At 34.4% G+C, this 27421-nt stretch overlaps 3 protein-coding genes and 1 pseudogene across 3 annotated transcripts; all 4 read left to right on the top strand.

Annotated features, from left to right (window-relative positions):
• The first annotated feature begins 8890 nt into the window (after positions 1-8890).
• Positions 8891-10869, top strand: LOC100261661 (stilbene synthase 1). The gene is made up of 2 exons (XM_002263845.5): positions 8891-9196; positions 9574-10869. Exons 1-2 carry the CDS (start codon positions 9019-9021, stop codon positions 10572-10574), a joined length of 1179 nt encoding a protein of 392 aa, XP_002263881.1. The 5' UTR covers positions 8891-9018; the 3' UTR covers positions 10575-10869.
• A 2483-nt stretch (positions 10870-13352) lies between these two features.
• On the top strand, positions 13353-15219 carry LOC104877274 (stilbene synthase 1). Its single transcript, XM_010664197.3, has 2 exons — positions 13353-13663; positions 14024-15219. The coding sequence occupies exons 1-2, from the start codon at positions 13486-13488 to the stop codon at positions 15022-15024; spliced, it is 1179 nt and encodes a 392-aa protein (XP_010662499.1). The 5' UTR covers positions 13353-13485; the 3' UTR covers positions 15025-15219.
• A 2719-nt stretch (positions 15220-17938) lies between these two features.
• Positions 17939-19493, top strand: LOC100251425 (stilbene synthase 1-like; annotated as a pseudogene).
• A 1640-nt stretch (positions 19494-21133) lies between these two features.
• LOC100246283 (stilbene synthase 5-like) lies at positions 21134-23066 on the top strand. The gene is made up of 2 exons (XM_010664198.3): positions 21134-21403; positions 21782-23066. Exons 1-2 carry the CDS (start codon positions 21226-21228, stop codon positions 22780-22782), a joined length of 1179 nt encoding a protein of 392 aa, XP_010662500.1. The 5' UTR covers positions 21134-21225; the 3' UTR covers positions 22783-23066.
• The last annotated feature ends 4355 nt before the right edge of the window (positions 23067-27421 follow it).

Raw genomic sequence — 27421 nt, 5'->3', positions numbered from 1 at the left:
GCACGACCCAAATCACTTCCTAACCAAGCAAGTGAGCATCCAAGCACTTGTAAAGGTTTCCTTGAGTTAGTGAAAGCTTCCATTCTTTCAAGAGTTGCCTACCAAGCTTCTTAAGCTTTTGAGTTGCGAGTGTCTTAGCCTAGCAAGGTAAGCATTGGGGAGCAAGGTTGACTTAGCAAGATTAAGCGTCTTGGCTTTTCTAAGTGCCGCATGAGCTTAGTGAACGACTAAGTCCGTGACACTATGGTGCCTAAGTGTGCCTAAGTCTAAGTTAGAGTTGTCAAGAGTCACAATGAGGTTCGATAAATCTTTCAACCAAAGTACCCAAGGTAGCTTAGAAAAGATAGGCTACACGAGTAGTAATAGGCCATTAGGGAATTGCTGTAAAGTATCGAACAAATACCTAATAAGACATGTGCTAGGAGAACAAAATGTAGGGTCTACAACAATCTATTCTTGAACTCTCTAGATCTACTAGAAGGAAAAAAAATGGAAATCAAAACCATAATAAAATATAGATCTAGAGATTTTGAGTGATATACTAGTGATTTGAATGTTCCTAGATTGAATTCAATTCGATGAAGTAATTGTGATGGTGTTGTAGATCTTGTAGAATCAAAGATCGTTTGCCTGATCACTCATTTCATGCATCTCTAGAAAAGAGAAAGGTAGACTTTTGTAAATGGACTCTTTAGGGTTTTGTTTTCTAGACTTTAGAAGATAAGGATACAAGTGAAGCTTGAAACCCCTAAGGGGATTTGTATAGGCTTCCCTAGGACTTGAGTCCAACTTGAGCTTGGGTTACTTAATCGAGCCCACTTGGGTTCTATTTAATTAATTTACCTTTTTGAGTTTAAATTAATTAATTAGTCCATTCTAAAAAGACCATTTATAATATTTAGTGTAACTTTATGGTTTTACCAAAATGCCCTTATGCATATTTATGAACCACCACAAACTTATAATTCTCTCAAATAAATGTGCCACCATGAATCAGGAGCTTGATCAGGAACCATTGGGATTCACACGAAAATATTGGCTCCCTTAAAATCTAATTCTGATGTTGACTCAACAATCCATTAAAGAGAGTCAACTATAATCCAGTATCTTCTGATGTTACAACAAGACAAAGCTTGGGTCTATGACTTTTTATTCACCACAGTAGACTCCTCATGAATTGATTTTCCTAATTTAATGAGACATATGCTATCATTCTCTCAAGATTATCTCTCCAATCCTCGAGTTACATGTCTTCCTATTATATGATGAACTAAATATTCTAACTCACAATGAGTATATGTCAAATATCACTTAAGAAATTACTATGACCATAGTTTTCTTGCTCACATATCCTTACGATCACCAAGGGACATATTGTTTCAATCCTATGAGATATCGTGATGCCTTTATCAGAATACTTATTGTCACCAATGTCCATCAATAGTGACACAATCCATAGGGAATATACGACCACTTTAGGGTCTTACCCATAATTCAAAATCTCTTGTTGATTTCAACACAAGATCAATATCCACTCATGGTTGAGAGTCTATTCAGTATATGACTTAATGAATCATGATTGTTTAATAGCTAATGCTATGACTCACCATAGATTTTATCCAATGTGTAATTATACATATTAGTACACTTAGCATGAAAAAACCATCCCAATAACCAAAAGTAGTCGTCCCTTTAATTAGGAGGTAGTACAATACTATAGTTTCTGATGGATTACCTAAATCCAAGAATTGATTGTGAACAAGTTATCATCTCTTAAGAAACACATGACTTGGATATTTTTTGCAACTTCTAATATACCCAAGTCATGTGCAATCCAAGTGAGTGATGTGAATACTCGTATAAATAATTAATGCTAATATGATAATAAAGGAAACTAGAATCATAAATAAACAAGTTTGTTAATGAAACTAAAATTTGTCACATTATGTTATGCTTTTTACAATTCTATCTTGACAGGTCTAAACACAGATTACATCCTAATCAAAAGAAATATATTTGAGACCTATTAGGATGTACAAAGATAGATAGGGCCAAACCTTTATTTGGCCTAAGTTATGCAAGTATCAAGCTCAAACTACATAAGGGTCAAACCTTTATACCATGTTATATTGATCAATGGTTGGTGCTTTATTACATAATAATCACATGCCTACAATCTCATATGTTGTAACACGGTTTGTCAATTCATGCATACTTCAACAATATATCATTGGCAGGTAGTGAAGTCCATTATTTACAACTTAAGGGTATAATACATCATAGTTTATTCATTCATCTCTCATTTATGCTTGGAATCAATTTGATTACTTTCTCAAATGCTAATTGGGTAAGTGATCCACATGATAGATTCTCCACATCAAGGAATTGTTTTTTTTTTTTTTTTTCTCAATGACAATTTTATTTCATGGAGTTTTAGACAATGGGTGGTCTCTCGCTTTAGCACGTAGTCTGAATATTGAAGTCTTGTTAATACCATAACTAACTTGGATCTAGTCACTATTGCAAAAACTTGGTCTTTTTTTTTCAAAGGCTGCAACAATATTAATGCTCCCATGCTGACCACCAATCCTATCTTCCATGCTTGTACATATTGAGATTGACTAAGAGAAAGTGATGCAACATGCCCTTCACATTCATTATGAGCTTACATAGGATCAAGTAGCTGATATACTTATAAAAGGTATATCCTCGTTGTGATTCATTGTTGACTTTCCAAGCTCACATTTCACTTGCGAGGCGGTGCTAGGCAGAATAGTGGTCAACCTTCATCTACTTAGGTAGGTGGATGTAAATGCAAACTACAGTGGAATTCTCTTAGATTCTTATCCCATAGTCTGCTACCAAAACATCACCATTGGGCCACAATAGACCTTTAAGGAATTTCAAATAATCCACTTCTAATATTATGGAGTTCTGCGGAGAAAAAACACTAGATGGGCCTCGAAAAAGAAAAACCAACAAGAACCCATCGAAGTAAGCTCTCATTTTGTCAATAATAACTCGTGTATGTGATAGTCAAACAGAATTCACTCAAGTTTTAACTCTCCCAAACCAAACTGATCAAGAACTCAACTCCCAATTAGTTACAACAACCTAGGGAAGTTAGAACAGTTGTATAGTAGAGTAGTTAGTGTAACAGTTGAATAAACTGGTATAAAAATCATCATGTTGCTATTATATTCAAGAGATGAAATGAAAAACACAATTTTCAATTCAGTTTCTATCATATCAGAGAAGAACGAGGTCTTGAAAGAAGTATTCTTGAAAAGATAAACTTTAGGCTGCACAATGTGCTCATCTCTCAAAATATCATCTGTCTTACTAATGGTAAATTCAACTCAGTCTTCTGATCTGCAAACTAGAGTAGCGCCTGCGTCTTCTTCCTCAAATGACATTCTTCCACAAACACAGGTACTTAATCATACACTCCCGATCAAACTTGATAGAAATAACTACATTTTGTGGAAAACCCAAATGGAAAACGTAATATTTGCTAATGGCTTTGAAGACTACATTGATGGTTTGAAGGTGTGTCCTTTAAAAGAAACAAACACTAGTGTCTTAAACCCAGAATTCATTTTTTAGATGTTTTGATCTTATGATCTTGAGTTGGATCTACTCCGCCCTTACTCCCAAAATTATGGGACAAATTGTTGGGTTTCAGACTTCTTATGCAACATGGAGTGCATTAGAGAAGATATTCTCAGCTTCATCAAAGGCTCGAGTAATGCCATGCCGATTAGACTTCCAAACAATAAGAAAAGGGTCTTTGTCAATGATGGAATATATCCTTAGGATCAAGAACATTTATGATAACCTAGCAGAATTGGAGAATCAGTGTTTGAAAGAGACCAAATTCTTCAACTTTTTGCGGGTCTTGGAGTTGATTACAACTTCATAGTAGTTTCTTTAACAGCACGAGAAGATGATCTCTCTCTTCACTCAGTTCATAGTGTTCTTCTTATTCACGAACAACGATGGTGTCTCCAAAATACAGTACCTGAAAGTTATCTTGTTAATGCAAATATTGCAACCTCTCAACACAAAAATAACAACAACAAAAGGCACAACAATAGATTCAGTTTCTCTCAAAACAAAAATGGCCCTGGACCAAGAAGATATCCATCTGGTGGCAGATGATAAAGAAACCACGTTATCTCTACTGATTGTCCACAGTGTCAATTGTGTGGAAAATATGGTCACACTATTCACAAGTGCTATCACAGATTTGATATTAATTTTCAAGGCTATACATCTGCAAATAGTCCTTTTGTATATAATACATCTAGCGGCAACAACCAAATGCAAGCTATGGTTGCATCTCCAACTCCGAAAAATAGTGAGACATGGTTCTTTGACAGTGGGGTCACTCATCATCTGGCTCAAGATATTGAGACTCTCTCTGATGTTCAAGCATACAAAGGAAATAAGCGAGTTATTGTTGGAAATTGTAAGAAACTTCCAATCCTCCACACTGGTTCAAAATTCTTTTTGTCCACCTTCAGTAAATTTTCATTTAAAGAAAGTCTACCATGTTTCTCGCCTCACTACTAATCTAATTAGTGTTTCCAAATTTTGTACTAATAATAACGTCTTTTTTGAGTTTCATCCAAAGTTCTTTCTTGTCAAAGACCAGGTCTCAAGACAAGTTCTTTTTCAAGGAAAACTTAAGAATGGCTTATATGAATTCCCTCATTTGACTGTTGATGCCCCTACAGTCTTCTACACTCCTACAATGTCAAACATGACCTCTAGCCTCTAGCATTCCAAGCTTGGTCATCCAGCTGATGATATTTTGACAAAAGCTCTTAATTCATGTAATATTGCTTATCAAAGAAATAAACGTGATGTTTGTTCTGCTTGTCCAGTTGCAAAGAGTCACAAAATTACCTTTTTCTTTGTCAAATTATAGAGCTTCTCATCCTCTTGCTTGAATTCACACTAATCTATGGGGACCTGCCCTAACTCCATCTACAATTGGTGCTCGATATTTTCTTCTATTTATTGATGACTTTTCCCGGTTTTCTTGGATATATTCTCTACATACAAAAGATCAAGCCTTACCGACCTTCATCAAATTTAAAACAATGGTTGAAAATCAAATTTCTTTTTGTATTCAATGTTTGCAATCTAATAATGGTGGAGAATTCAAAACTTTCACTCTTTATCTTACCACTCATAGGATTACACATATATGTTCTTATCCCTACACTCCTGATCAAAACGGCCGAGTTAAATGAAAGATGAGACATTTAGTTGAGACTAGTCTTGCCTTATTAGCCATTACTTCTTTACCATTACAATTCTGGCTTTATGCCTTTCATACAACTACTTACCTCATTAATCGATTACCAACTAAAGTTCTTCAATTTCAATCTCCTTTTCAAGTGTTGTTTAATAAAATTCCAAACTATATATGACCATCTCAAAGTGTTTGATTGCCTATGCTATCCATACCTTCGCCCGTATAATAACCATAAACTTTGTTATCGCTTTAGTCCGTGTGTGTTTCTAGGCTATAGTCCTACTCATAAAGGTTACATGTGCTTTGACTCTAACTCCAACTACATATATATCACTCGACATGTAAAATTCCATGAGACAAAATTTCCATTCCAACAGACTGTTAACACCTCATCTGCATCTTCTTGTTATCAGTTCACGTCTACTCCAGACTTATTACCTATACCATTGTCTATTCCACCAACTCAGACTTCATAGTCTTCAGTTCCTCTCCCCATTCATGTCATTCTTCCCATAATTCAGCTTCTTTAATTCCCATACCCGACCCTATTCCAGTTCCTTTCACTGCATCTTCCAGTTCTTTTCTTACTAATCCCTCAGCACCACACAACTCACATCCTATGATCACCCGGGCAAAAACTGGAATCTTTAAGAACAAGCTTATTTTGACTCATAAACCTACTAAACCTTATTATTTCCAACAAGACTCCAAGGATCCAAATTGGGTTTCAGCCATGGAAATGGAATACAAAGCTCTCATACAGAACCATACCTGGCAGCTAGTTCCTCATCCTGCTGATAGCAAAATCATTGGATATCGTTGGATATACAAATTAAAATATAAACCGAATAACACCATTGTTAGTCGCTCAAGGTTTCACGCAAATTCTAGGTCTGGATTACTTTGAAACTTTTAGTCCTGTGGTGAAAGCTTCAACAATAAGAATTGTGCTTGCCATTGCTGTTTCTTTCCCATGGCCACTCAGACAACTAGACGTTCAAAATGCATTTTTGAATGATGACCTTGATGAACAAGTATTCATGGCTCAACCTTGTGGTTTTGTTGATCCTCAGTTTCCTTCCTATGTTTGTAAATTCAACAAAGCACCGTATGGACTTAAACAAGCCCCACGAGCTTGGTTTCATAAGCTTAGTCATGCCCTTCTTCAATGGGGATTCCAAGCCTCAAGAACTGATAGTTCCATGTTTTTTCGGCATTCAACAACTGATGTTTTAATCTTACTTGTTTATGTTGATGATCTTCTGGTGGCTGGAAGTAATTCTTCTCAAATTTCCTATTTTATTTCCTATCTCAACTCTACCTTTTCCATCCGTGATCTTGGACGCCTGAATTATTTTCTTAGTATTGAGGTAATACACTATGGAAGTAGGATGCACCTCAGTCAGTTCAAATATTTCCAGGATCTTCTTGCACATACAAATATGTTGGATTCCAAACTAGCACACACACCTAGAATGCTGGGCAGAACTCTTTCACAACATGATGGTCCTCTATTTTGGAATTTCAAGCTCTATCGTAGCACCGTCGGTGTCCTTTAGTATGTCACTTTAACTCAACCCGACATTGCATATGCTGTTAACAAAGCTTGCCAATTCATGGCCAATCCCACAAAAACTCACTGGTTTTCAGTTAATCATATCCTTCGTTATTTAAAAGGCACCTCCAGTTATGGTCTATAGCTGCACCAAGCTAACTCCCTTAATCTTCAAGGGTTTACAGATGCAGATTGGGCCTCTTGCCCAGATGAATGTCGGAGTAATAGTGGGTATTGTCTCTTTCTTGGACCCAACCTGATATCTTGGTCATCGACCAAAAAAAGGTTGGTATCCCGCAACAATGTAGAATCTGAATATTGCGGTCTAGCTTCTCTAACCTCAGAAATCGAATGGGTCCAACCTATGCTCCAAGAGTTATGTCTCTCTCTCTCTGCTCATTCTCTTGTCTGGTGTGATAATCAAAGCATAGCTCATCTGGTTGCTAACCCAGTTTTTCATGCTCGATCCAAGCACATTGAACTAAATCTTCACTTCATCCGAGATCATGTTCTTCACAAAAATCTCAGCATCCACTACATTCCAACTTGTGATAAAATTGCTAACATTTTTACCAAGCACTGTTCCTTGCCCTATGAGCTTGAGGGGGGATGATAGCCAAACAGAATACACTCAAGCTTCAGCCCTCCCAAACCAAACTAATCAAGAACTCAGCTCCCAGTTAGTTACGACAACCCAGGGAAGTTAGAACAATTGTACAGTAGAGTAGTTAGTATAACAGTTAAATAAACTGGTATAAAAACCATGATGCTGCTATTATATTCAAGAGATGAAATGAAAAACATAGTTTTCAGTTTAGTTTCTATCAATATGAACCATTCATTTATGGTATCTGATACAAGCATCAATTTCTGCTCAAGTTTCTGAAGTAGAGGCACCATCGTTGAAGACGATGGCTCACCAACATATAAACCATCCCATTAGTTGATATAAGGCATAATTTGATATGCTAAAATGAGAGTAAAAGTGGGAGAAAAACTTAAAAACAAGAAAAGAAAAACATCTAATCAGCACTTAAAATATTAGGAAGTGATGCATGAGAGATTTAAATATTTTTTACAGACTTCTCTTTCAACAATTCTGTTGTTTATTGAATCCAATGTGGGCATTTATTTTTTCCCTTGAAAGAATTTATTTTAAATTGCTTTAATATAATTAAGAATGCTATAAAGTATTGCTAAAATGCTCTTATAGTCAATATTCACTTTCGTGGGTCCTTGAAACTTGTTCAACGCACATGTAATAAATTTACACTTATAATGCTAATGCACGGGTAATTACAAGATATTTAATTTGGGGCTTTCTTAAGGGTACAAATTAAAATTTATTCCAATTTTTGACATGACAACCAACAGTTTGCAATATTCTAATGCTATGAAGATATTTTCGAATCAAATTTATGTGAACAAAAATTAAAGTTGTACTTATTTTCCAAGTTATTTCGTGGATATTTGATGGAGACTTGTATTTTTAATCTAATTTTCTTTTTTATTTTTTTTATTTTTGAGAATCAAAATAATGCCCAGCAAGTTATATCACCAAATAGGTTAAATAAAAATGAGATATTTGTTAAATTATTTTTTGAATGAGTTAAATAACATGTGATGTTATCCGGAAGAAAGAAAAATAGTGTATTAGTCATTGGGCTGTTGAGATTATTACTTCAAATTTAGAAATCCAACTTTGAATGACCTTTTCATAAGCAATGAGGAAAGTTGGTAGCAGCTTCCCACCCGTGGAAAAGTCAAATGAACAATTTTTTAATTTCCAGTAAGAGGCTGGAAAAGTCTTTGTCTCTATATATAAAAATGTTTCTCTTCGGCCGTAACCGGATTGAATGCTCTCTCCTTCCTATGGATGTATCCATCGTATATGGGTAGGTGAAGGACAAAGAAGAATGAAGAAACAACACGCGCGAATACATAAACACATATACACACGTCTGAAAATCCAAAAGAAACTCAAGCACACAAACTTTGAAGCCAACTGACTATTCAAAATGCAAATTCAAATACCTAACATTATTTATTGACTACCAATGGATGAGAGTTGGTGAGACACAGGTTATAAAAGCCCGACACTCACAACCAGCTTTCTCAAGCCAACTCTAAGCACTTGAGTTCTCTTTCCTTCCTCAACTTAATCTTAAGCTTCAATTTGAGTACCTAGCTGGCATCCATGGCTTCAGTAGAGGAAATTAGAAACGCTCAACGTGCCAAGGGTCCGGCCACCATCCTAGCCATTGGCACAGCTACTCCCGACCACTGTGTCTACCAGTCTGACTATGCTGATTACTATTTCAGGGTCACTAAGAGCGAGCACATGACTGAGTTGAAGAAGAAATTCAATCGCATATGTAAGTATATTCATGAAAGAATTTTTATATGCATGACACTTCTGTATATATGTGACTGATATTTGGTGAGGCTCACCTCCAAGTGAATGAATTTTTCAAGCTTTCTAGAGTATAGCTTTTAGATAAAATACTTCAGGAAACTTGAAAATCATTTTACTTCAGTCACCAATATTCCTTTCACCTGACTGTAATGGCTTGAAGAGCTATTCTTTGAATCATATAGCATTGCTAAGAAACACAATAATTTTTGCTAGCTATAATTAAGAATAATCTTTTATACTTGCTTCAATGTTAAATGCATGTGGATCATCTTGAACAATATACCATATGACTTGTCGATTGGTAAAATTAATGTGTTCATGTTACTTTATTTACAGGTGACAAATCAATGATCAAGAAGCGTTACATTCACTTGACCGAAGAAATGCTTGAGGAGCACCCAAACATTGGTGCTTATATGGCTCCATCTCTTAACATACGACAAGAGATTATCACTGCTGAGGTACCCAAACTGGGTAAAGAAGCAGCATTGAAGGCTCTTAAAGAGTGGGGCCAACCAAAGTCCAAGATCACCCATCTTGTATTTTGTACAACCTCCGGTGTTGAAATGCCCGGTGCGGATTACAAACTCGCTAATCTCTTAGGTCTCGAAACATCAGTTAGAAGAGTGATGTTGTACCATCAAGGGTGCTATGCAGGTGGAACTGTCCTCCGAACCGCTAAGGATCTTGCAGAGAATAATGCAGGAGCACGAGTTCTTGTGGTGTGCTCTGAGATCACTGTTGTTACATTTCGTGGGCCTTCCGAAGATGCTTTGGACTCTTTAGTTGGCCAAGCCCTTTTTGGTGATGGGTCTGCAGCTGTGATCGTTGGATCGGATCCAGATATCTCAATTGAACGACCACTTTTCCAGCTCGTCTCAGCAGCCCAAACGTTTATTCCTAATTCAGCAGGTGCCATTGCCGGAAACTTGCGTGAGGTGGGACTCACCTTTCATTTATGGCCCAATGTGCCTACTTTAATTTCTGAGAACATAGAGAAATGCTTGACTAAGGCTTTTGACCCACTTGGCATTAGCGATTGGAACTCGTTATTTTGGATCGCTCACCCAGGTGGCCCTGCAATTCTCGATGCAGTTGAAGCAAAACTCAATTTAGAGAAAAAGAAACTCGAAGCAACTAGGCATGTTTTAAGTGAGTACGGTAACATGTCAAGTGCATGTGTATTGTTTATTTTGGATGAGATGAGAAAGAAATCCTTGAAAGGGGAAAAGGCTACCACAGGTGAAGGATTGGATTGGGGAGTATTATTTGGTTTTGGGCCGGGCTTGACCATCGAAACTGTTGTGTTGCATAGCATTCCCACTGTTACAAATTAAGAGCAATAAACGAGAATGCTCGACCCTTCAATGTCTTAATGTAATCAAATAGGAGTTAGCAAAGGTATTTATCTCTAAAATTGATAAAACTCTTGTAGTATTTTATTACTTTGCTACATTTGGATTTGTACTTGAGTCATTGTTAGACTTTCTTTGTGATTAGCTCAAACTAAAAGGATGAGTTTAAAGTTCTCACTGTTTCATTATCTTAAAGATTCCTCAAACATTGTATTAATGTTGTGTTCATATGAATCTTATTTAAAAGTAAATAAAAGAAATAATGGTTTATTTGATAGCTTTAGCAAGTGTTGAGTTCGTTTCTCATTTGTTGGTATTTGAAAGCTTGTAAAGGTTGGGAAGTGTCTCAAATTCGATCCTAATTGGAATATATTTCTTTTTATAAAAAATAATATATAAAATGTTTCCTAAGTTCATATGTGATGGTATTTAGATGCCTTATAGAATAAGGAACGCTAGTAGGAACATCTCAATAATATTTTAGATTATGAGGGGAAAATGTTATGAAGAGGATATGAGCTTGTGAAGATTATATGTAATGGATAGAAATATGAGAAAGAGTGAGTGATACCCAATAGAGCAAAGCTTCTCGTAGTTCAGGATATAGATGTGAGGAAGAGTGGGAGACACTTGGTGGAGCGAAAGGGTTCGTGGTTTAAGGTGAAGATATAAAGAATGAGAAAATATAGGATATTTCAAAACCTAATAATTGTATCTGTTTTTATCCCCCATAAGATTTTCTATCGTTTAATGAAATATTATTTCTCATCCATGGAGGTGTGCATGGTTAACCGAACCACATGTTAAAACATTGTATAATCAACTTTGTATGTGGATGACTTCATTTTATTTTCTTCTAGTAATATACTTACATTACATTAAAACTTTGGCTCGCCCCATAGTAAAATCATATAAAGCTCAATCCAATTTGAGTGTACATAGAATAGATTTAACCTTATTTTACTCTATTATTTGCATAGCAGAAACACACTCCTGTCGAAGTGCGGTGGCTTAGTTACAAAGTTCATTCTCTTTGCGTGGATGATTTCACTCCACTTTTTTTTTTGGAATAGCAAAATATATCACCAAAACATTTTTCTAAAACCCCAAATTATCTTATCATAATATATCTTTGGAAATAGTTTTGAAAAGATCAGCTACAACGTATGTTTTATATTCCATTTTTATTTGTTTTATGTTTTTGAAGTTAAAAAGACGAAAAAGAGGAAAATATGATATTAATTGAATTGATTTTTAAATTTCAAATTATTTTTAAAAATTAATCAGACTCAATATTGAATGTAATATATTAAATCTTAATTTATTCAAAGTTCACTTACCCAATATTTCTTTTTTTTTTTCCTTTTTTTTTTTTTTTTTGTTGTTGTTGTTGTTTGCAGAAGTTAACTAACCCTTTGAGAATCACAATAAGTTGTTCATACTTCGTCCATAGGAAGTAGAGTAAAATGTAATGCTAAAATAGCAAAATTGGGATATTTTTACCAAGATGCAATATGAAAGTGATACATTTATTTCTAATACACTAATTTCTACTTTTGTTTATTAGAAGTGATTTAAAATTTAGAGGTTTTTTTATAAAAAAAATTAAGGTTATGTTTGGTTTTTCGAAAAGTATTAAAAAAAAAAAAAGAAAAATTATTAAGAAAAATAATTTTTTCATATTTAGTTTTGCTATGTAAAATATGAAAGCAACTCAAATATAATTAAATTAATTAAATTTTTTTATATTTTAAAATTATTTTTTCTTTATATAAAGGGGTAAAATAAGAAAAATAATATAAATTAATATATAAAAATAATTTATTAATTTTAAACTTTTTTTTTCTTATACATTTCAACAATTAGGAAGTGATGCATGCGACAATTAAATATTTTTTACAGACTTCTCTTTCAACAATTCTGTTGTTTATTGAACCAAATGTGGCATTTATTTTTTTCCTTGAAAGAATTTATTTTAAACTGCTTTAATATAATTAAGAATGCTATAAAGTATTGCTAAAATGCTCTTATAGTCAATATCCACTTTCATGAGTCCTTGAAACTTGTTCACAGGCGCATATACTGCTCGTGTAATTCTAATGATATGAATATATTTTTAATCAAATTTATGGAAACAAAAATTAAAATTGTACTTTTTTTCCAAGTTGTTTTGGTGGGTACTTAATATTTGATGGAGACTTGTATTTTTAATCTACTTTTCTTTCTTATTTTTTATTTTTGAGAATCAAACGAATGCCCAGCAACTTATATCACGAAATAGGTTAAATAAAAATGAGATATTTCTTAAATGACATGTGATGTTATCCTGGAGAAGAAAGAGTGTATTAGGTATTGGGTTGTTGAGACTATTATTTATTACTTCAAATTTAGACATCCAACTTTGAATGACCTTTTCATGAAGAAAGTTGGTGGCAGCTTCCCACCAGTGGAAAAGTCAAATGAACAATGTATTAAAATACAGTAAGAGGCTGGAAAAGTCTTTATTTCTCTACATAAAAAAATGTTTCTCTTCGGTCGTAACCAGATTGAGTGCTCTCTCCTTCCTATGGACCCATTCATCGTATATGGGTAGGTGAAAAACAGTGAAGAACGAAGAAACAACACGCGCGAATACATAAACACATACACATACATGTCTGAAAATCCAAAATAAACTCAAGCACACAAACTTTGAAGCCGTCTGATCATTCAAAACCCAAATTCAAATATCTAACATTGTTTATTGACTGCCAATGGATGCGAGTTGGTGAGGAAGAGGTTATAAAAGCCCGACACTCACACCCAGCTTTCTCAAGCCAACTCCAAGCACTTGAGTTCTCTTTCCTTCCTCAACTTAATCTTAAGCATCAATTTCAGAACGTATCTGGCATCCATGGCTTCAGTTGAGGAATTTAGAAACGCTCAACGTGCCAAGGGTCCGGCCACCATCCTAGCCATTGGCACAGCTACCCCCGACCACTGTGTCTACCAGTCTGATTATGCTGATTACTATTTCAGGGTCACTAAGAGCGAGCACATGACTGAGTTGAAGAAGAAGTTCAATCGCATATGTAAGTACATTCATGCATCAATTTCTTACATGCATAACACTTCTATACATATGCGAGTGTGTGCTATTAGGTGAGGCTCACCTCCAAGTGAATGAATGTTCCAACCTTTCTAGAGTAAAGCTTTTAGATAAATTACTTCAGGAAACTTGAAAATCATTTTACTTCAGTAACCCATATTCCTTTCATTTGACTATAATGGCTTGAAGAGCTGTTTTTTGAATCATATAGCATTGCTGGCTATAATTAAGAATACCCTTTTATACTTTCTTCAATGTTAAATGCATGTTGATCATCTTGAACAATATACTATATGACTTGTCGATTGGTAAAACTAATGTGTTCATGTTACTTCATTTACAGGTGACAAATCAATGATCAAGAAGCGTTACATTCACTTGACCGAAGAAATGCTTGAGGAGCACCCAAACATTGGTGCTTATATGGCTCCATCTCTTAACATACGCCAAGAGATTATCACTGCTGAGGTACCTAGACTTGGTAGGGATGCAGCATTGAAGGCTCTTAAAGAGTGGGGCCAACCAAAGTCCAAGATCACCCATCTTGTATTTTGTACAACCTCCGGTGTAGAAATGCCCGGTGCAGATTACAAACTCGCTAATCTCTTAGGTCTTGAAACATCCGTTAGAAGGGTGATGTTGTACCATCAAGGGTGCTATGCAGGTGGAACTGTCCTTCGAACTGCTAAGGATCTTGCAGAAAATAATGCAGGAGCACGAGTTCTTGTGGTATGCTCTGAGATCACTGTTGTTACATTCCGTGGGCCTTCCGAAGATGCTTTGGACTCTTTAGTTGGCCAAGCCCTTTTTGGTGATGGGTCTTCAGCTGTGATTGTTGGATCAGATCCAGATGTCTCGATTGAACGACCACTCTTCCAACTTGTTTCAGCGGCCCAAACATTCATTCCTAATTCAGCAGGAGCCATTGCCGGAAACTTACGTGAGGTGGGGCTCACTTTTCATTTGTGGCCCAATGTGCCTACTTTGATTTCTGAGAACATAGAGAAATGTTTGACCCAGGCTTTTGACCCACTTGGTATTAGCGATTGGAACTCGTTATTTTGGATTGCTCACCCAGGTGGCCCTGCAATTCTCGATGCAGTTGAAGCAAAACTCAATTTAGAGAAAAAGAAACTTGAAGCAACAAGGCACGTGTTAAGTGAGTATGGTAACATGTCTAGTGCATGTGTGTTGTTTATTTTGGATGAGATGAGAAAGAAATCCCTAAAAGGGGAAAAAGCCACCACAGGTGAAGGATTAGATTGGGGAGTACTATTTGGTTTTGGACCTGGCTTGACCATCGAAACTGTTGTGCTGCATAGCGTTCCTACGGTTACAAATTAAGTGAAGTAAAAGAGAATGGTCCCTTTAACGTTGTTTTGTATCAAATAGGAGTTAATAAAGGTATTTCTCTCCAAAATTGATAATACTCTTATAGTATTTCATCACATTGGTAAATTTGGATTGTAATTGAGTCATTGTTAGAATTTCATCGTGAGCTCAAATTAAGAAGATGAGTTTCAAGTTCTCATTGTTTCATTATCTTGAAGATTCCGCAAAATTTTTAATGTTGTGTTCATATTAATCTTATTGAAAGGTAAATAAAGGTAATAATGAATTATTTGATAGTTCTAGTGGGTATTGAATTGGTTTCTCTTGTGGTGGTATCTAAAAGCTTGGAAATATTGGAAAGTGTCTCAAATTCCTAATTAGAATATATTTCTTTTTAATTAATTTTAAACTTATTTTTTATTTTCTTTAATTTTTTTCTTTATTTTATTTCCTTAACGTTTTACCTCAAACTTTTCACTAACCACACATTACCTAAATAAAATATGTTTACATTGATTATAGAAACATTTAAAAAAAATTAAATATTAAATTAATTATTTAATTAAGGAAGCTCTTCAAAGTCAAGTTAGAGGCGGTCAACAGTCCACAGTCCTTGCCAACCAATAGCTGCCTCAACCAACCAAATGTCAATGCTACCATATGATAGATGGTAGTTTCCTATTGGAACTATTTGCAAGATGAGATGCATTACAACACCATTCTCATGGAAATACACAACATGAAAGATTTAAGTGTTTTAAAATTTTTTTTTTTCATTTTCTGGACCTTAATCATATTACAATTAGTAACAATTTCTCCAACATTTTCTTGTTCATCACGCGAGAGTGAGTTGTATGGATTAGAACCCTCAAATCCCTTGTATGATCCTTTCTTTTTTCATAGCATTATCATTTTCTTATCTTTAAAGTAGAAATGAGACTAATTATTATATTTTTATTTTTATTTTCATGCCAAAAGAGACTCATTGTTATCTTTCCCTTACCTTAATTATATTTTTATTTTTCTTCAATTAATTCTTGCTACTCTCATTCACCCAATCTCCCCAACAATCCCAAACCTTCCTAGCTTCTTCTATTCATATTATGATAACTAGACTTAAGGCTCTTATTGCTATTTGGCACTAGATGTCTAATGTCCGGTGTCTTGGAAACTATAAAAAGGCTATTTTAGATCCCAATTGGAAATGTGCCATGGAGGTAGTGTATGATTCCTTGATAAATAACAAAACCTTGGAAATTGTTTTGCATCCTCCTAGTAAAAATTAACGTTGCTGCACACAAGTGGTTATTTAAAACTAAATGAAATCCCAATGACTATTAACAAGTATAAGGCTTGCTTAGTTGCAAATGGCTATATTCAACAATTAGGATTTGACTACTTAGAAACTTTTAGTCCTAAGGTTAAACCTGTAATGATTCTAATTGTTCTATCCATATCCATCACAAACTATTGGTGTATCAAGCAATTAAATGAACGTATTTTTTAATGGAGACTTGCACACATAGCTATTCATAGGGGAACCACTAGGATTTCATTGTGCAGATAGAAAGTACTTTGTTTGTTGTTTGCAAATAGAACTCTATGGCCTTAAACAAGCTTTATGGGCTTGGTTAATGGAATCAAGCATTTCTCGATTGGCTTAGGGATCTAAGAGATCAAAGGATGATAACTCATTTTTTATTTATTCTAATGATAGTGTCTATCAAATTTATGCATTGGTTTATGTGGATGATATTCTATTAACATGCAACAACAATGCAAAAATTTAGGAGTTTGTGTCGGCACTCAACAATGACTTTGTTTTGACAAATCTTGGAGATTTATCTTATTTTCTTGGCATTGAAATATGAAGGTCTTGTATGGAAACTTAGATTACTTCGTTTTTTAGCTTTGGATCTTGTAAGGTGTATGCAATCTATTCCTAGGCTCTCTAGCTCTACCGTAAGGAAAAAAATATGACAATCAAAATCATATTAAAATATAGATTTAGGGATTTTAAGTGACATACTTGTGATATGAGTGTTCCTAGATTGAATCCAATTCAATGAAGTAATTATGATAGTGTTGTAGATCTCGTATACCTAAAGATCTTCTGCCCGATCACACCTTTCACAGAACTTTGGTGAAAAGAAGGGTAAACTTCTATAGAGGAAGGCTTTAGAGTTTTGTTTTCTAGACTTTGGAAGACAAGATGCAAAAGTGAAGTCTTAAACCTCTTAGGGAGTTTGTATACGCTTCCCTATTGGCTTAAGGGACTTAAGCCTAACTTGGGCTAGGTCACTTAACCAACCCACTTAGTTTCTGTTTAATTAATTCACCTTATTGGGCTTTAATTCATGAAAGATCATTTATAAGATCTAGTGTAATTTTGTGTTTTTACCAAAATGCCCTTATGCACATTTATGAACTACAAACTCATAATTCTTTCAAATAAACGTGCCACCATGAATCAAGAGCTTAAATAGAGACCACTGAGATCCATATGAAAATATTATCTCTCTTAAGATCCAATTCTAAAGTTGACTCAACACTTCATTAAAGAGAGTCAACTATACTTTAGTATCTTATAATGTTACAATGAGACAAAGTTCGAGTTTGTGACTCTTTATCTACTACATGTGGACTCTCCATAAATTAGTATCCCAAATCTAACGAGGCATGTGCTATGATTCTATCAAAATTACCTCTCCAATGCTTGAGTTACATATTTTCTTATTATGTGATCAACTAACATTAACTCACAAAAAGGATATGACAAATTCCACTTAAAGAATTACTACGACCATTGTTTTCCTGATCACATGTCCTTGGGATCACTGAAAAGGACATGTTGTCTCAATCCTATGAATTATCTTTCCTTCCTCAAGTTAATCTTAAGCTTCAGTTTGAGTAATAACTGACATCAATGACTTTAGTTGAGGAAATTAGAAATGCTCAATGTGCCAAGGGTCTGACTACCATACTAGCCATTGGCACAACTACTCTTGACCATTGTGTTTACTGGTTTGATTATGTTGATTACTATTTTAGGGTCACTAAGAGCGAGCACATGACTAAGTTGAGGAAGAAGTTCAATTGCATATGTAAGTATATTAATGCATTAATTTCTTACATGCATAACACTTTGTACATATACAAGTGTGCTATTAGGTGAGGCTCACCTCCAAGTGAATGAATTTTTCAAGTTTTCTATAGTATAGCTTTTTAATAAATTAATTCAAGAAACTTGAAAATCATTTTACTTTAGTCATCATTATTCCTTGCATTTGACTATAATGGATTGAACAATCGTTCTTTGAATCATGCAACAATGCTAAGAAACACATTAATAATTTTTAATTTTATTAAGAATAACTTTTTATACTTGCTTCAATGTTAAATGCATGTCCACCATCTTGAACAATATACTATATGATTCGTTGTGGTAATGCTAATGTGTTTATGTTATTTTATTTACAGGTGAAAAATCAATGATCAAGAAGCGCTACATTCATTTGACTGAAAAGATGCTTGAAGACCACCCAAATATTGATGCCTGTAGGGCCTTATCTCTTAATATAAGTTAAGAGATCATCACTACTGAGGTACCCAAGCTTGGTAAGGAAGCAACATTGAAGGCACTTAAAGAGTGGGACCAACCAAAGTCCAAAATCACCCATCTTGTATTTTGTACAACCTCAGGTGTAGAAATGCTTGGTGTTGATTACAAACTTGCTAATCTCTTGGGTCTTTATACTTCATTTAGAAGAGTTATATTGTATCGTCAAGGCTACTATGTAGGTGGGATTGTCTTTTGAATTGGTAAGGATGTTGCAGAGAATAATGCAGGAGCACAAGTTCTTGTGGTGTGCTCTGAGATCACTGTTGTTGTATTCCGTGGGCCTTCTAAAACTGCTTTGGACTCTTTAGTTGGCCAAGCCCTTTTTGGTGATGGGTTTGCAATTGTGATCATTGGATTAGATCTAGATCTCTCGATTGAACGACCACTGTTCCAACTTGTCTCAACAACCCAAACATTTATTCCTAATTCACAAGGTGCCATTGTTAGAAACTTGTGTGAGGTGGGACTTACCTTTCATTTGTGGCCCAATGTGCCTATTTTAATTTCTCATAACATAGGAAAATGCTTGACTCAAGCTTTTGACCCACTTGGTATTAGCGATTGGAACTCATTATTTTGGATTGCTCACTTAGATAGCCCTGCAATTCTTGATGTAGTTGAAGCAAAACTCAATTTAGAGAAAAAGAAACTTGAAGCAACAAGGCATGTGCTAAGTGAGTACGGTAACATGTCAAGTGCATGTGTGTTGTTTATTTTGAATGAGATGAGAAATAAATCTCTGAAGTGGAAGAAGGCCACCATCGGTGAAGGATTGGATTGGGGAGTATTATTCGGTTTTGGACCAGGCTTGACCATTGAAACTGTTGTGTTGCATAGCATTCCTACGTTTACAAACTAAGTGAAGAATGGTAAGAAAAATTATATACAAACCATGTCTTATTGTATTAAGAAGGAGTGAATAAATATATATAAATATATCCATAAAGTTAATAATAATTCTAAAATATTTTATTCCTATCATAAAATTGAGGGATTGTAATTTTGTGATTGTTAGAAGGTGTAGTGACCTCAAGTTAAAAGGATGAGACTCCAGGTTCCTGTTTTTTCATATTCTTGAAGTTTCCTCAAAAGTTGTAAACTTATATTCTCATTAATTCCACTAAAAAGAAAGAATAAATTAGATACATAACACCAATTTGAATTCTAGTGATGTAGCTAAGAACTTTTTAGCTTTATTTTATTTTATCTTATTTGAATTTAAATTGAGCACAAATATAGTTGAAAATTGGCTTATAATCAATTGTGGCCACTCCTAAATATTTACACCAAAGCCTAGTACCTAAACTATAGGGAATATGTTGGGTTGGGACTAAATTTGTGACAATAGAAAGAATAAGGTGAATTTCATCAAAAGGGAGAATGTCTTTTCAAGATCCATTCATTTCCTAGTCTTACACCCAAACATGATTCCTTGCCATGGAACTCATCTCTTCCCTTATAATTTCTAACCAGTATGTCGATTTAGGTGAAGTTAGTGCTTTCTCATAAGAAGCGGGTTTATCCAGGTCTAGTGCTTCATGAAAAGTCTTTTAGTGCGAGTCATTCCCACTATCTTTGGCGATTTCAAGATGAGTTTTTAATTCCCTATCGTCTCTTAAAGATTGTGTTTCCTTGTCTTACAACTCATGGTGTAACACCCTAAATTCATTTTCAGGGGTAAAATCATAAATTAAAAATCAATAACTAAATTAAAAGAGGGTAGGAGGGTCTATTTCCATTAAAAGTCCTAAATATATATTAGATTTTTTTAACTTTTTTGTACAAAAACCCTTTTTTTTTTCATGGAGATGAGAGAGATTAGAGAATGTTGGATAATGGAAGGTTAAATATTTGAGAGCTTGGGGTTTCAAAATCAGTTTTAGTATTTTTAAAATTCGCCTACTTTAAAATTGAAAAATTGGACATATTATTTTTAGTATCTTCTCTTCAGGTAGAAATGAAAGAAAGATGTGAATTGTATTTTTAATCATCTTTAGTATTTACTTTTCCTTCAATTATTTTTGAGAAAAAAAGGAGTGCCCGGCAATTTCGATGATGAAATAGGTTGAACAAAAATGAGATATTTGTTGAATTATAGTTTGAATAAGTTAAATGACACGTGATGTAATGCCGAAGAAGAAAAATAGTGTAGCAGTCATTGGGTTGTTGAGGTTATTACTTGAAATTCAGAAACTCAACTTTGAATGAGTTTGACTTTATTAACAATAAGAAAGTTGGTAGCAGCCTCCCACATGTGGAAAACTAAAATAAACTATGTATTAATTTCCAGTTAGTGAGCGGAAAAGTCTTCCTGTGGATGCAAATACATAACACATGTCTGAAAATCAACCCCACCACAAAATGAACTCAAGCACACCAGCTTTGAAGCCAACATATCATTCAAAACCCAAATCACTTCGAATGTATATCATTATCAATTGACCGCCAATGGATGAGAGTTGGTGAGACACAGATTATAAATACCCAACACTCACACGCAGATTTCTCAAGCCACCTCCAAGCTTCAATTTGAGTTCTCTTTCCTTCCCAACTTAATCTTCAGCTTCAATTTGAGTACGTAGCTGGCATCAATGGCTTCAATTGAGGAAATCAGAAACGCTCAACGTGCCAAGGGTCCGGCGACCATCCTAGCCATTGGCACAGCTACTCCCGACCACTGTGTCTACCAGTCTGATTATGCTGATTACTATTTCAGGGTCACCAAGAGCGAGCACATGACCGAGTTGAAGAAGAAGTTCAATCGCATATGTAAGTATATTCATGCATTAATTCTTACATGCATAACACTTCTATACATATACGAGTGTGGTATTAGGTGGGGCTCACCTCCAAGTGAATGAATGTTTCAAGTTTTCTATAGTATAGCTTTTAGATAAATTACTTTAGGAAACTTGAAAATCTTTTTACTTCAGTCTCCAATATTCCTTGCATCTGACTCTAATGGCTTGAACAACTGTTCTTTGAGTCGTGTGGCAATGCTAAGAAACACATTAATAATTTTTGCTATAATTAAGAATAACCTTTTATACTTGCTTCAATGTTAAATGCATGTCCACCATCTTGAACAATATACTAAATGATTTGTTGATTGGTGATGCTAATGTGTTCACGTTATTTTATTTATAGGCGACAAATCAATGATCAAGAAGCGTTACATTCATTTGACTGAAGAAATGCTTGAGGAGCACCCAAACATTGGTGCTTATATGGCTCCATCTCTTAACATACGCCAAGAGATTATCACTGCTGAGGTACCCAAACTCGGTAAAGAAGCAGCATTGAAGGCTCTTAAAGAGTGGGGTCAGCCCAAGTCAAAGATTACCCATCTTGTATTTTGTACCACCTCGGGTGTAGAAATGCCTGGTGCAGATTATAAACTAGCTAATCTCTTAGGCCTCGAAACATCGGTCAGAAGAGTGATGTTGTACCATCAAGGGTGTTATGCAGGTGGAACTGTCCTTCGAACCGCCAAGGATCTTGCAGAGAATAATGTAGGAGCACGAGTTCTTGTGGTATGTTCTGAGATCACTGTTGTTACATTTCGTGGGCCTTCTGAAGATGCTTTGGACTCTTTAGTTGGTCAAGCCCTTTTTGGTGATGGGTCTGCAGCTGTGATTGTTGGATCAGATCCAGATGTCTCGATTGAACGACCCCTCTTCCAGCTTGTTTCAGCAGCCCAAACATTTATTCCTAATTCAGCAGGTGCTATTGCGGGTAACTTACGTGAGGTGGGACTCACCTTTCACTTGTGGCCTAATGTGCCTACTTTGATTTCCGAGAACATAGAGAAATGCTTGAGTCAAGCTTTTGACCCACTTGGTATTAGTGATTGGAACTCGTTATTTTGGATCGCTCACCCAGGTGGCCCTGCAATTCTTGATGCAGTTGAAGCAAAACTCAATTTAGAGAAAAAAAAGCTTGAAGCAACAAGACATGTGTTAAGTGAGTATGGTAACATGTCTAGTGCATGTGTGTTGTTTATTTTGGATGAGATGAGAAAGAAATCCCTAAAAGGGGAAAATGCCACCACAGGTGAAGGATTGGATTGGGGAGTACTATTCGGTTTTGGGCCCGGCTTGACTATCGAAACTGTTGTGCTACATAGCATTCCTATGGTTTCAAATTAAGTGAAGTAAAGGAGAATGGTCCCTTTAATGTTGTATTGTATCAAATAGGAGTTAATAAAGGTATTTATCTCCAAAATTGATAATACTCTTATAGTATTTCATTACATTGATAAATTTGGATTGTAATTGAGTCATTGTTAGACTTTCTTTGTGAGCTCAAATTAAAAAGATGAGTTTCAAGTTCTCATTGTTTCATTATCTTGAAGATTCCTCAAATATTTTAATGTTGTGTTCATATAAATCTTATGGAAAAATAAATAAAGGAACTAATGGATTTTTTGATAGCTCTAGTGCTAATTGAATTGGTTTATCCTTTGATGGTATTTGAAAGCTTATAAATATTAGGAAGTGTCTCAAATTCCTAATTGGAATATATTTCCTTTTTTTTAAAATATATTATATAAAATACTTCCTAAATTCCTATGTGATGGTGATTAGATGCCTTATAGAATAAGGAATACTAGTAGGAATACCTCAACAAATATTCCAGGCCGTAAGGGAAAAATGTTATGAAAAAGATATAGGTTTGTGAAGACTATACGTGATAGATAAAATAAAATACAACAAAGAGTGAGAGATGCCTAGTAGAGTAAAACAACTCGTGGTTTAGATTATAGATATGAGGATAAGTGAGAGATACTTGATGGAGCAAAGTGGTCCATAATGCAGGGTGAAAATACAAAGAGTGGAAAAATATAAGATGATTCAAGACTCAATAATTGCATCCATTTTTGTTTTGCATGATATCTTCTATTATACAGTGAAATATTATTTCTCATCAGTGAAGGTGTGTATATGGTTAATCGAACATGTTAAAACATCATATACCTTTATATGTGGATAGTTTTATTTTATTTTCTTCTATTAATATATTTATATTAAAGCTTCAACTCGCCAACACTGAAATCAAATAAAGCTCAATCCAATTTGAGTATACATAGAATGGATTTAACCTCAGTTGGCTCTTTCATTTGTTCAGTAGAAACACACTCCTGCTAAAGAGCGGTGGCTTAGTGTAGACCCTCCATTTTTTCCTCCTAGCACATGTCCTATTAGGTATTGGTTTCGTATTTTATAGCAATTCCCTAGTGGCCCATTACTACTCGTGTAGCCTATTTTTTCTAAGCCACCTTGGAAACTTTGGTTGAGGGATTATCTAACTCCATTGTGACTCTTGGTAGCCTTAATTTAGACTTAGGCTCACTTAGGTGCCCTAGGCACATTTAGGCACCCTAAGCCCATTTAGGCGACCTAGGCCCACTTAGGTGCCCTAGGCCCACTTAGGCACCCTAGGCCCACTTAGGCACCTTATGCCCATTTAGGCACATTTGGCCCATTTAGGCACCCAAGGCCCATTTAGGCACCCTGGGCACATTTAAGTACCCTAGACCCACTTAGGCACGTAGGCCCATTTAGCTAGCTTAGGCCTATTTACGCACCTAGGCCCACTTAGGCACCCTAGGTCCATTTAGGCACCCTAGGCACATTTAGGCACCTTAGGCCCACTTAGGCACCCTAGGCCCACTTAGGCACCCTAGGCCCACTTAGACACCCTTGGCCTACTTAGGCACCTTAGGCCCATTTAGGCATCCAAGGCCCACTTAGGCACCTTAGGCCCATTTAGGCATCCAAGGCCCACTTAGGCATCCTAGGCGCATTTAGGCACCCAAGGCCCATTTAGGCACCCTAGGGCCATTTAGGCACCCTAGGCCCATTTAGAGAACCTAGGCCCATTTAGATACATTTGGCCCACTTAGGCTCACTTAGGTCACCTTTTAGGTAATTTTTTTTTGCATGTTTGCATAATTGCATTTTTTGTATGGCTTGCATGACTTGCATGACTCATTTATTTTAAAGTTGCATGACTTGACTTTTTATTATTTTATTTATATTTATTTTATTTATTATCTTGTCTATTTCTTCATTTATTTTATTTCCTTATTATTTTGTCACTTTTCTGTAATGTTTGTTCTTACTTATCTATTTTAATTTAATAATTTTGTGTAAATGTTTTTTTAATTTATTTTATTTTTATTTTTTAGTACTATTATTATTATTATTATTTTATAACTTGTCCTTATTTATTTGAAATTTTGTAGGAAATGTATGGAAGGTGTGCACGGTATTGATATTTGGAATGTGGGATTTCCTTGGATGCATGATCAATGGAGATGGAATGGATACCATATATAGATTGGAAGATACGTTTTGGGAGAGTTTAAGGAAAGATGGCTCTAGGAGATAAGGAAACAATTGAAAACTGACACGACTTGGAGAAGGAGATTGGAGTTTAAGGTTTTTCTTTAGAAAGGGAGACAATTAAGAAAAGAAAAAAAAAGGAAGACTACCAATTTGGTTTTGGAGGAATTCTAAGGTTGTGCGTCTAATGAAGAAAGTAAGAGGGTTTTTTTTAGAGGAAAGTGAGATTTTTCCATAGAAGAAAATAAAAGTAAGCACCTTTTTTTTTTTGGAAGCTTGAGACCACACTTGGAAAGGTTTTTAGCACATTTTTTGGGGATTTTGATTTTTTTGGCAGAGAGAACATGCGGAGAAATTTTTTTTTGAGAGAGAACATGCAAAGAATTTTTTTTGAGAGAGAACACGCGAAGAAAATTTTATTGAGAGAGAACATGAGTAGAACTTAGGGGGAGCAACAGGACTCTTTGGACAGTGGATTCGGCTGCACACAAGTGCTAGATAGTCGGGAGGGGTATCAGCGACACAAGGTATGTAAGTTCCCGTTTTTAATCTCGATTTAATTTAGTTTTAATTTTATTTTTTAATTTGAATGTGTTAGTGATTTAATTCATTAGTTTAAATAATCTTATGAGATAACGTTTATATTTTTAATTCTGGATTAGTTTAGTTTTAGTTTATGTTTTAGTTTGAATGTGTTAGTGATTTTAATTCATTAATTTAAATAATTTTGTGAGATAAAGTTCATATTTTTAATTCCGGATTAGTTTTGTTTTAGTTTATGTTTTAGTTTGAATGTGTTTGTGATTTTAATTCATTAGTTTAAATAATCTTGTAACATAAAACTTATATTTTTAATTCTGGATTAGTTTAGTTTTAGTTTGAATGTATTTGTGATTTTAATTCATTAGCTTAAATAATTTTGTGAGATAAAGTTTATATTTTGAATTCCGGATTAGTTTAGTTTTAGTTTATGTTTTAGTTTGAATGTGTTAGTGATTTTAATTCATTAGTTTAAATAATCTTGTGAGATAAAGTTTATATTTTTAATTCCGGATTAGTTTAGTTTTAGTTTATGTTTTAGTTTGAATGTGTTAGTGATTTTAATTCATTAGTTTAAATAATCTTGTGAGATAAAGTTTATATTTTAATTCCGGATTAGTTTAATTTTAGTTTGAATGTGTTAGTGATTTTAATTCATTAGTTTAAATAATCTTGTGAGAGAAAGTTTATATTTTTTTTTAATTCCGGATTAGTTTAGTTTTAGTTTGAATGTGTTAGTAATTTTAATTCATTAGTTTAAATAATTTTATTAGATAAAGTTTATGTTTTTAATTTCGATTTAGTTTTGTTATAATTTATTTTTTAGTTTGGATATATTTGTGGTTGTAATCCAATAGTTTAATTAATCTGGCCAAATAAAATTCATGTTTTGAATTATAATTTAGTTTAATTTTAATTTGTTTTTTTGACTTTGAGTATGTTTATGATTTTAATCCAATAGTTTAATTAATCTCATTACATAAAGTTTATGTTTTTTTTTAAATTCTAATTGAGTATAGTTTCAATTTATTTTTATTTTTTAAATCTAGGTGTACTTGTATGTTTAGCCAATCTTATGTTAATTTTTGATTGTTATGCTCAATTTATGTGTTTCTTGAATACTAGTCTTTAATTTTTGGTGAATGTCTCATTAGCTTATTCGATCTAAGTTTGAATAATTTATTGCTTTGATGGTCTCTCGTAAAATTTACTTTTCAAAGACCATTGGAAAATAGTGAAGATTGGACTCCATTCTCACCACTTTAGTTTGTTCGGATTGTTCAAAATTTCACTTTGTGAATTCGTTTTTTTTGTTCTACTCGATATTTTAAAATCAAATGCTTTTCTCAAAAGATACCTTTGAAAATTTTATGTTAAAAAATTTATTTACAGTCCTCAGGATCAAAATCTTTTTTTTTTAAAAAAAAAAATAATAATAATATGCAACCATATCTTGATCGGTTTGCATCCTTCTCGGCTTCCAATGAAAATTTTGGTTTTGAACAAAACACAAATCAAAGCTTGTGGTCCTAAATAAATGGGACAATTCTAGGCTAAATTCGTGTATATCAATTAGGGAATTGGTGAAACCACTACATAAGAAAATCTTTTCAAAACTTATTTTTGCTACCACCCTTGCCATTTGTCGTAATCATATCTATCTATTTTTTTAGGAATTGTATACAAGATGTGTGCGATACTTGATTATTTCGTATATTCTGAATCATTTTTGCTATGCTAATTAGATATGCATGTTAGGATTTCTTTATTATTTATTATCTAACCCTCCCATGTACTGAGGAAGCGTGTTATGAGTTATCTATGCTATCCAGGTACACTCCCTATCACCTACATTCTAAAGTCTGTAAATATGATTGTCACTGTGAACTATGTCTATATT

Source organism: Vitis vinifera, chromosome 16, assembly GCF_030704535.1.
Source record: "Vitis vinifera cultivar Pinot Noir 40024 chromosome 16, ASM3070453v1".
NCBI lineage: Eukaryota > Viridiplantae > Streptophyta > Magnoliopsida > Vitales > Vitaceae > Vitis > Vitis vinifera.
The sequence above is the reverse complement of the archived record's forward strand: the minus strand, read 5'-3'. Positions and strand labels throughout refer to the sequence as shown.

Coding starts and splice junctions, on each gene's coding strand:
- LOC100261661 (XM_002263845.5), top strand. CDS start 9,019: ATGGCTTCAGTAGAGGAAATTAGAAACGCTCAACGTGCCAAGGGTCCG. Junction 9,197..9,573: donor GAAGAAATTCAATCGCATAT/GTAAGTATATTC, acceptor CTTTATTTACAG/GTGACAAATCAATGATCAAG.
- LOC104877274 (XM_010664197.3), top strand. CDS start 13,486: ATGGCTTCAGTTGAGGAATTTAGAAACGCTCAACGTGCCAAGGGTCCG. Junction 13,664..14,023: donor GAAGAAGTTCAATCGCATAT/GTAAGTACATTC, acceptor CTTCATTTACAG/GTGACAAATCAATGATCAAG.
- LOC100246283 (XM_010664198.3), top strand. CDS start 21,226: ATGGCTTCAATTGAGGAAATCAGAAACGCTCAACGTGCCAAGGGTCCG. Junction 21,404..21,781: donor GAAGAAGTTCAATCGCATAT/GTAAGTATATTC, acceptor TTTTATTTATAG/GCGACAAATCAATGATCAAG.